Source organism: Naumovozyma dairenensis, chromosome 11 (assembly GCF_000227115.2).
Source record: "Naumovozyma dairenensis CBS 421 chromosome 11, complete genome".
In the NCBI taxonomy this organism is placed as follows: Eukaryota; Fungi; Ascomycota; class Saccharomycetes; order Saccharomycetales; family Saccharomycetaceae; genus Naumovozyma; species Naumovozyma dairenensis.
In genome coordinates, this window is record NC_016489.1 from 64,909 (window position 1) to 75,573 (window position 10,665).

The following is a 10,665-nucleotide window of genomic DNA, read 5'->3' on the forward strand; positions in this document are numbered from 1 at the left end:
TTCTCAAAATTCGGAACTCTCACCAAAGCTTTCCTATTATCATACCTTCTTCTTCTATCTCATCATACTTTTGTTGCAATTTTTCAAATTCATCTTGTTCTCGATCTTGAATATTAGATTGAGCTTTATTTCTTCTAGAACGCTTCGAACGTATTTCCTTAACGGTCGTAATATAATATTCTCGTAACATGCTTTCAACTCCTGAATTTTGAGTATACGCACCATTATCAATCAAAGCCAATCCCTTATTATATGATCCTGATTCGGCAATTTTCCTGAAGATACATTTTTGAAGTCCATATAATACGTGAGTAAGATTTCTTTCATAGTATTTATTGACTGATCCTAACTTGAGCTTTTGGACAAAGTTCTCAATAGCTTTTAATCCTATATCGACATTCTTCCTTTCTTTCATAATATTATGCAATAAATTAATCAAAATACTTCCATAATCGTCGTCAATTTTCCAATGTTCTAATGCAGTTTTTTTTTTTCCCTTTAAAAACCATTCTTCCATAATCTCTAAACAATTGTCAATTGTAGTTCCATTGACATTGTTACCATTTTTATCCGCTATTTTGATACCCCACTGCAACATTTTTATCCAAAATTTATTATCATTTAATCGTGATTTCATGGGTTCAGGATATTTTTGTATAAGTTTATCTAATAATAAAAATGCTCGATCCATACTTTTATACGTTTGGCAATATGATGTCAGTATAGCAATTAATTCATTGGTATCAGGTGGTAAATTGTATTTATCGAGTTGGTGGTTGCGTTCTTCCACAGCGTCATCAGGATGTACATCCCAAATTTGTTTTATGAAATGTTCCATGAATTCAATTTGACGCAGAGTACCCAATGAGTATAATATACTTTCATTTAAAATGTTAAGGCAATGAGTTTTATCTGTCAATACCATATCAATAATTTTCAATAAAGACCAACCATCTAAAAATTTATAATTCTTGAACCCTTTAAAATTATGAGATTTATCCTCCAAACTTAATCGATACTGTAAGAATGTATTTGATTCTGAATCAGTTAATGGTTTCCAATTCTTATATATTGCACCATTTTTCAATTTCAAATGATTGTCTAGGGTAGTTAGATCTTTACTCTTAATCAATTGTTCAATACCGCCGAACCTATCAATAATATAATCTAAGACAAGCTGGGCCTTTTTCAATTGTCCCTCTCTAAGGAAATACTTTATGAATTGGTTCAAATCATATACCATCAATGGATTCAATTGATTCGTATTGTTACAATATTCATCCTTACATATATTGAAAAGGGAGAATATTACTTCAGGTTTATAGAGTTCATATCGTCCCTCGTTTGTTAAAATTTCGTATTTCTTCTCTGATATAATAGTTGGAAAATTTTTCAATACTCGACATATAAAAATAGACATTTCTTCATGAGACAATAAAGTGGTTAAATGATTGTTTTCCTTCACCAATTGACGAGTTGTTGCCTGCTCATTCGGTGAATATAAACAGTGGTCTAGAATCGTAGTTAAAACTTTACCATTGTCTTTCTGCGCTAATAAAAGATGAAGCAGTCCTTTTCTTGCTTTAGAATTATGAATAGTAGGTTTCAGTGAAGTTCTTATTAGCGGCTGTTTCTTCTTGGGATTAAATGTGTATCTTTTCTTCGTATTAGTTTTCGACAATTGGTCATCTATTAGTGCATTCTCAGATGACCTATTATTGGGAAGCTCATCTAGAGTAGAAGGACTTGATAACGTTTTCGCTCGAGAAAACATGCGTATTACTTGTCGAGATACAATTATTCTTGTTATAACATTATTTGATCGTATTTTGTTTCCTAATAGAATTTCCTTGCTATTATGCCCTTGTATCCCGATAAACATTCTAAGCATCATATAATCAGAACATGTTACTACACTAATGATACATATAGGTTGCTAGATCCCATTAAATCAGCCCCATTTTAATACATAATAACGGTTCAATAGTGGAATCCTATTTATTGAATCAGTTCTTCCATCTCTACAAAAAGTCTATATACGTTAACTACCTTGGGTACACCCGGACACCACATACGATTTTCTCTTACATTAAATAATCGTTGACACTATTCAAAGTTGCTCTTGATGGATTGACATTTCTTCCTTCCAAATGGGATATTAATGTGGTCAGATTCTTCCTTATTATAGTTTTATCCAATCTCTTCACAGGTACATTGCTATCTTGGGTTTCTTTCTCAAGTCGAAGCCAAGCTTTTTTGTTGTCTGGATCCAGTTTATAGTTTTTACACAAGATGGTCAGGATTATTCCAATGGATATATCTGTCCCAGTATTACAGCATATCAGGATTGGTTTGCCATTTGTAAGATTCTCCCTCATGACTTCATATATCTTTGGGATTTCAGTTCGTAATCGTTTAGAAGATTTCTTGGATCCGCTTGTCAGTTTATAAATCTTTACGGAATCAGATTGTTGCTCGTCCTTATCATCACTGTTCAAAGTGACTGTTTCACTTAGTATAACCACAAGAGAAAAACCTTTCTTAAATTCATGTAACATACTTTTCGTTATCTTAATGTTGTTATCTATCTTACCCAATGATATCTCTGGTGTTATTGGGTCTACACCATTCGGAAATATAGCGTCCATTGTCAATTCCACTGTCTTGGCAGCTGAATCTTTGATTTTCATTTCAATCATATGCCTCACGTATTCCATTAATTCATCATCAGAATGAGTGGGATTCCCTAGATAGTTTATGTGAGACCAAAATAATTCTGGAGTCAACCCACAAGACCACAATTCGTGATCATCTGCGGCGCCTTGAACATAAGTGAACCCGTATCTTTTATCAACGCCATCTTGGGCTTGATAACTAATAGTACATAAAACAATGGGAATAATATTTTCTGGAGCTTCCCATGCCAGTGCTTTGGTCTTTTCTCCAGTGAATACGTCTCTTGAAGAATGTAATATAGAAGAACCAGGATATATCCATAGTGGTCTCAATAATTTACCATGGAACGTTGAAATTAGTTCATTTGCATTAATAATCTCCAACTTATCTAGTTTCTCGACCAATGTAGGAATCTTTTGAAGTATACAATCATATTCAGATTTAGGAACAGTGGCGGGTGGAACAAATAAACAATCCTCGACCTTGACAATATCATTGCCGCCTTTTAATTCTCGTAACATGATATAGTTTAAAACAGCGCACCAAATAGGGATTGTTTTACTCAATGCATCAGGGATTTTCTTACCACGTCTAGTACTATCTATAATAGTTATACCTTTCGATTTAGCGATAGTTTCCAAGAGATGGAAATTTAATCTTCGTGTACTGAAATCCCACTGATTTGTATGACCATCGGTACTTTTAAAATAGCTTGTCTGGTTATATTGAGATGGTGATACGTACCAAAGTCCACATCTTTCATTTGGGATGATTGGATAATTAGGAAACGTGGCGATTATTTCATCATTTAAGAACTCATTATCTAACAAAATACTTTGGAGACGATTCCGTAATGATTTGTATTCCTTTTTGATATCTTTGTTGATTTGTGAAAGTGAATCAAAGAAATATGATTGATCCATTTGCTAGAAGATATAGAGTTTATCTCTTTATGTATCGAAGGTAATTGGTAATAGTTGTCATTTTCATCATATCAAGTCATGTTCTCATCATGTTATCTCATCTCATGTTATCTTACCTTATCATATTTATCAATCCGCGGAAATCTGTCAAATATCAGCTTTTAGGTCAAAAACGTCAAAAACTTTTCATTTCCCGAAGGAAATTAGTGGTAAAGGGAAAACCCTTAAAAAATGCTAAATAACACACCGAAACTAGTTAGGTAAACTGGGATTTTAGGTTTGTGACACTTCTTCAATTACCCCAATATAACTCAGATCTTGCTAAATTAGCTAGAGGTGTCCCTCATACGTTTGGAAGCATTAACATTTCCTGGATCCCTTGACGCGAAGTCATATATACTGTATTTCATCTTGTTTTATATCTCAAATCTTCTATGGGGTTCAAACGTGCTGCCATATTACTGAAGTTTTCTTCATGGAGCATGAGGGCTGAACTTATGTCTATTCATTGGATTTCCTTTTATTCTTTTCCTGTATAAATTGATATAAAAGATATTTGGATTGTAATTGTTGTTACGAAGAATCAAAAAAATGTCCACCATGAAAAGAAAAGAAGAAAAAGAAACAAATAACTACGTCGGAGACGAAGATAAGAGAAAAGAAACACTTATTATCGAAGACAAGCATAAGAAAAAAGAAATAGACGTAGCGATAAAAAAGATATAAGAAACAGGCCAAGAAAGAAAATTTGACATATAAAAGGAAAACATATTTATAGATATTTGAATACTGAATGTGAGAGAACTTTATGTATATTAAATATTTTGTATATTTGTCTATAGAAGAACCATAGAGAGTTTATAACAACAAATATAATTACTGAAGCATGGATAATACTAATATTAATCGTCTAGACATCACCTATCCACTGGAACAAGACCAACAACGAGGTATTGGCACTGGACGCAATCTTAATAATATTTAGATAATACTTACATAAGATATTCAACGAAAGAAACTCAATTATAACTCAATAAACGTTATACAGCTGCAAACATGTACGGTGCATAACGTAGTTCTCGTCTTTACTTCGAACCTGGTAACTTCATAATAATTTTGACCGATTTCATGACTGTAATTTACCCACTTAATAATGAATTAAAACATCCTTCTGTGTATCACTTGGACGCGACGGCATTACTTTGCAATCCCAACCGAATATCTTGAAAAAAAATGTAGTAAAAGCGTTGGGGACATCGTCAGACATGACTACGTCCTCAGACAAATTGTTGTGAACATCTTGATTGTTGTTCATTTTGTTGTTGTTGTTGAAAGGTTTGAATGTGTTTTTTAAAGTACTTAATTACTTAGTTACTTCGTTGTTCGTTTGTTACTTAGTTCTATGTCATTACATAAACTACATATGCAGGATATACGATATCCTTGCCTCTTATATATATCCCTTAGAAGGATCTTGGATCTTCTCAAGACTTTGACTCAACCCCTTGTTTCAGAAAGTATCTAATACTTGACGCAGTTGTTACGACTCTCCCAGAGCTCGTACACACCCTGCAGGATTACGCTATCTAATAGGATAACCCCATACTGAAGATCTCGATTCAACTCCTTGTTAGTCTAACTAAACACAGGCTATGAATCCTCTTTGATCTGACGATATACCATCCGCGACCTCAACCACGGATATCTCATATCCGTGACCTCGTCTACGGATACCTAGTATCCGTGACCTCGCCGACGGGTGTAAAGTCGAATCTTCAAAGTTCACTTCACTACATCCTCCTCCCCCAAACCTTGAGGCACCCGACTCAAGCCTATTCCACAGGTTTTTCCTCTTCGGTCTCAAGTTGGTTGAAGTTTCTTAACAATGAGTCTAATCTCGGTTTTGATAAGTTCCTTAATTCTTCTTCTGGATATTCCACAGTCAATCTAGGGTCCACATCTTTCATCTTACAATAATATATCTTGTCATTCAGACTATACCCAATAATGGATGTAATCTCTTCTAATCGTTGTAACCTTTCTATCTTTGCTCTTGGTTTCCACTTTGGATACGTATTCGTTCTTTCCACATAAGGTTTTAACCATGTCACATTTATCATCCTATGTAACTTTCTCATTGATGGTAAATCTAATTCGCAGCAATTTGTACCTACACCTACTACTTGAAAGGGACCTAAGTAGATTGCTTGGATCTTTCTATATTTGCCACCTGTAAAATATGCATCACGGTGTAACAAAACATAATCACCTATCTTATAGTTAACTGGAGTTCTGTTCTTGTTTGCATCATATTCTTGACGTAATTGATTTTCTTCTAATTGATCTTTGGTTCTTAAAGTCAAAGCATCGATATCTCTTGCATATTCAGCCGAAGTCAAATGTCTTGCATTAATAATGTAATCTCTATTCATTCGTGGTTCATTCGGTTTATATCCTAAATCTGCTTCAAATGGTGACATACACAAAACTCTTTGGTATGTACTATTATACACATACTCAACGTGTGGTAATAGCTTATCCCAACAGGATTGATCATTTGAACAATACATTCTCAATAATTGATTTAGGGTTCTATTCACTCTTTCTGTTTGACCATCTGTCTGCGGATGATTACTAGTTGACATCAACAGTTTTATACCTAACCTATCTGTCAATTCTCTATAAGCATTTGATGTAAATCTAATATCTCTATCACTCACGATTGTTCTCGGGAATCCATGCAGTGAAAACACAAATCTGAATAAAGCATCGAACACGCCGGTAGAACCGTTAACTTTCTTACAGGCAACGAAGTGGGCTCGTTTAGTAAAACGATCAATGACTACCATTATCATATCCCACCCCGCCAAAGTAGTTGGTATACCAGTGAGGAAGTCCATTGAAATATCAAGCCAACGACCAGATGGTACAGATAAAGGTTTATGCAATCCTTGTGATCTCGGACGATGAGCTTTCATTACCTGACACTGTATACAACTTTTAACATAATCTTGGACAGTTTTGTAACAATTGGGCCAAAAATAGATTTCTGAAATCTTTTTAAAGGTGTCATGTTCACCAAAATGACCGCCAAACCATTTATGATCATGGTACGTCTCCATAACCAAAGGTCTACGAATATGTGGAACACATATTCTATCTTCGTAATATAATACATCATTGGTCCATTTAAAATGCTTCAAATATTCAGGTGTTCTTTCAAATTTCTTTAGATATCGTGTAAATTCATTAACTTGTTCTGTAGGTATCTCATGATCAAACTTGTCATCTAATGACTTCAACACAGCTGCACCCCATGGATCTGTTCTCCAGTCAGTGGTCCAGGACTCTGGGTCTAGGGTATGTAATGTGTCTGCTGTGGCAACTGTTAAGATCTCTTTGTTATCATTAACAGGTTCACTGGGAACTTCTTTGTTTTCTAATTTTGCTCTGGAAATAGCATCAGCTACAACATTTTTCGGGCCGGGCAGGTACGCAAGTGAAAAATCGAATTCTGATAAAGTATCTAACCAACGTTGAACTCTTCTCGCTGGTTCTTTTTGATTCTGGATTGACAATAAACTAATATGGTCCGTTCTAAGCACAAAATGCTTACCATGTAGCATATATTTGAAATGTTCTAAACCTTCAATTATAGCCATCAATTCTAGCTCTCCCGGTGGGTATCTTCTTTGCGTTTCATTTAACGACTTCGAATAATAACTAACAACTCCGAGAACTTTATTATCCGCAACTTCTTCTAGGACAGCACCAAGTCCATCCATAGACGCATCAGTCGTTAACCTATATTCAGCATCTCTCTTAAATGGGACTAGCAACGGTTCAGACATTAAATCGCGTTTCAACGTGGCAAAAGCATCATCTTGCAGATCTCCCCACGGAACATTTCTAGAAATGAAATCAACGAGAGGTCTAACCTTCCTCGAACAATCTTTAATAAATTTCCGATAATAATTTATCATTCCTACGAACCTTTGCGCTTCTTTAATCGTCTTTGGAACAGGGAACCGATTAATTGCTTCACATTTCTCTTGTACTGGCTTAATCTTATTTCTACCAATAATATACCCCAAAAATTGAACTTCACTTTGAGCAAAATGACATTTCTTCTTTTTCGCTATCAACTTCTCTTGGTCTAACCTGGATAGCACCACGTCGATGTGTTTCCAATGTGATTCTAAATCATTCGAAAATATCAATATATCATCTAAGTAGACATTAACAAATTCTAAATCTCTAAACAGATCTGCCATATATCTAGCAAAAGTACTAGGAGCGTTTACCAAACCAAACGGCATCACTGTATATTCATATTTACCTGTAGGCGTAACAAAAGCAGTCTTATCCATATCTGTAGGGTTCATCGGGATTTGATGATAACCGGAGTGCAAATCCAATGTAGTGAAAACACTGGCACTTCCTACCTTACCTAGCAGTTCATCTACGTGAGGTAGTGGAAATGGGTCTTTAACCGTAACTTTATTCAACTCTCGATAATCCACACATAAACGATACGAACCATCATGTTTTGTTACAAGAACAATTGGAGAACTGTAACTAGATTTAGAAGGTACTATAAAACCCTTATCTAATAAGTCTTTGATAATCTCATCTACATCTTTCTGTTTCTTAGGTGTTAACCTATATGGTGATCTTCTAGGAAGTCTACTTCCTTCTTTCAGTTCTATACTATGACTAACATGTTTATGATCTCTTTGACGTGGAGGTAGATCATTTCTAACAATACCTCTATATTTCACTTGCAATTCTTCAGGTATTGTATCGAACTTACTTTCATCTTTATTCGTAACCTCGGTTACTTCCACAATAATGACATCTGACGCATCTCTTTGTATGTCAATCCAGTTCTCATCAGTTTCAATATTACAAATGTCATCTATTGGGTCTTTGCCATATGTAACGTCTTCATAATTCATCCTACCAGGATCACTCACTGGCCTATTATTAAATTTAACATTGTCTATATTCTTATGTATCGATTCCATCAAGGAAGGGTGTCTTTTGACAAAAGGATAACCAATAAGAACATCATTTTTTATTATGTCAGTTACATATGCACAAATATCGAACTCTCTATTCTCTAATCTAAAATCTAATCTACATGCTGTATTACACGTTGTAATGGCGTCTGATACAAGTCCTTTTACTCTTCTAAAGGGTACTTGACTTGTCTTTAAGTCTAACTTAGTAACAACATCACTTCTAATAAAATGCGTTGGTGAACCAGTATCAATCAATGCTTCTAAAGTCCTTGACTTCGTTCCAATGTTCACAATACAGACGTCCTCAACAGGTGGATTAATTTTAGTGGTGGTAACACGTGGATCTTCCTTCTCATGCGATTCTAAATTGCATGTTAATAAAGGATCTTCTCTCGTATGCGATTCTAAATTGCATACTAACAAATCATCATTGGAGCTACACTCAGGAATGGCAACAGTAGCTTCAAGTTCTTCATTGGCTTTACATAGGCCTCGCATTGGGTTTCTTGCATTGTTTCTTATAATGACCATATTCATGACAGTTTCTACAAAGGTCATTCTCTTTGCAAATTCTATTCCAATCGACAGGTCCAGAGTTACTCTTATCTGACCTTCTTTTTGTACCACCGATGCGCTTTCGAGAATCGTTCGAGCTTCTCAATGCAGGTCTATAACCGTTATTATTGTTATTGTAATTATTATTATTTCTATTTCCCCTTCCATTATTATAACGCCTAGTACTGTTATAATAATTTCCTCTATTCATTTGGACATTCGAGACTAACAACGGATCTTCTCTTGGAATGTTAATACTCCTTCTAATGCTATTGATAGACGCTTCTAAAGTGGTCTCTCTGAGCATGCAATGCTCTAAACTTGGCCATGGTTTGTTAAGCATTAATTGGATACGCATATCCGGTTGACATTGCATAACATAAATGTTGCATAATAATTCATCAGAAGCAAAACCAGGTTTCAAACCAGAAACTAAAGACTTGAACTTCTGAGCATGTTCAGTAGCATTAGCACAATGACCTAAGTTCCATAATTCCGAGAAAGTCTCAAATGCATCAACTTCTTTAGTGAAATGATCAGTGAAGATTCGGACAAATTCTTCATAAGATAAAGCATAAAGATCTTGATCTTTTTCCGCTTGGTCAAACCAGATGAGTGCTTGATCAGTTAAGCATTCCACCAAAAAAGCAATTTTTCTTCTGTCTTCCCTCACTCCTTTCAATAGGAAATGGTTCTTGAGCTTACCTAAAAACAACTTAATGTTCCTGTTAGCTTCCGGTTGTCCATTGAACTGGAAGTCTTTGTTGTTAGGGACATTACCAGGGATCTCAGACACAGCGCTACCAGATGTAGTAAAAGCGTTGGGGACATCGTCAGACATGACTACGTCCTCAGACAAATTGTTGTGAACATCTTGATTGTTGTTCATTTTGTTGTTGTTGTTGAAAGGTTTGAATGTGTTTTTTAAAGTACTTAATTACTTAGTTACTTCGTTGTTCGTTTGTTACTTAGTTCTATGTCATTACATAAACTACATATGCAGGATATACGATATCCTTGCCTCTTATATATATCCCTTAGAAGGATCTTGGATCTTCTCAAGACTCTGACTCAACCCCTTGTTTCAGAAAGTATCTAATACTTGACGCAGTTGTTACGACTCTCCCAGAGCTCGTACACACCCTGCAGGATTACGCTATCTAATAGGATAACCCCATACTGAAGATCTCGATTCAACTCCTTGTTAGTCTACTAAACACAGGCTATGAATCCTCTTTGATCTGACGATATACCATCCGCGACCTCAACCACGGATATCTCATATCCGTGACCTCGTCTACGGATACCTAGTATCCGTGACCTCGCCGACGGGTAGTAAAGTCGAATCTTCAAAGTTCACTTCACTACAAAAATGTCTTCTGAGGTCCTATAGTGTAGTGGTTATCACTTTCGGTTTTGATCCGGACAACCCCGGTTCGAATCCGGGTAGGACCTTATTTTTTAGAAATTTTTGTTATTATTTCATG

The 10,665-nt window shown here is 35.3% G+C and overlaps 4 protein-coding genes and 1 non-coding gene across 5 annotated transcripts; 1 reads left to right on the top strand and 4 right to left on the bottom strand.

Annotated features, from left to right (window-relative positions):
* Nucleotides 1-19: 19 nt before the first annotated feature.
* Nucleotides 20-1,894, bottom strand: AEP2 (Aep2p; the record flags this gene model as incomplete). Its single annotated transcript, XM_003672418.1, has 1 exon — nucleotides 20-1,894. The coding sequence occupies one exon, from the start codon at nucleotides 1,892-1,894 to the stop codon at nucleotides 20-22; it is 1,875 nt and encodes a 624-aa protein (XP_003672466.1).
* A 190-nt stretch (nucleotides 1,895-2,084) lies between these two features.
* On the bottom strand, nucleotides 2,085-3,599 carry RIT1 (tRNA A64-2'-O-ribosylphosphate transferase; the record flags this gene model as incomplete). Its single annotated transcript, XM_003672419.1, has 1 exon — nucleotides 2,085-3,599. The coding sequence occupies one exon, from the start codon at nucleotides 3,597-3,599 to the stop codon at nucleotides 2,085-2,087; it is 1,515 nt and encodes a 504-aa protein (XP_003672467.1).
* A 1,832-nt stretch (nucleotides 3,600-5,431) lies between these two features.
* NDAI0K00353 (uncharacterized protein) lies at nucleotides 5,432-9,181 on the bottom strand (the record flags this gene model as incomplete). The annotated part of the gene is made up of 1 exon (XM_003672420.1): nucleotides 5,432-9,181. The coding sequence occupies one exon, from the start codon at nucleotides 9,179-9,181 to the stop codon at nucleotides 5,432-5,434; it is 3,750 nt and encodes a 1,249-aa protein (XP_003672468.1).
* NDAI0K00356 (uncharacterized protein) lies at nucleotides 9,105-10,067 on the bottom strand (the record flags this gene model as incomplete). Its single annotated transcript, XM_003672421.1, has 1 exon — nucleotides 9,105-10,067. The coding sequence occupies one exon, from the start codon at nucleotides 10,065-10,067 to the stop codon at nucleotides 9,105-9,107; it is 963 nt and encodes a 320-aa protein (XP_003672469.1).
* A 494-nt stretch (nucleotides 10,068-10,561) lies between these two features.
* NDAI0Ktrna1Q lies at nucleotides 10,562-10,633 on the top strand. Its single transcript has one exon. It is a non-coding gene; the product is annotated as a tRNA-Gln (tRNA).
* Nucleotides 10,634-10,665: the final 32 nt, after the last annotated feature.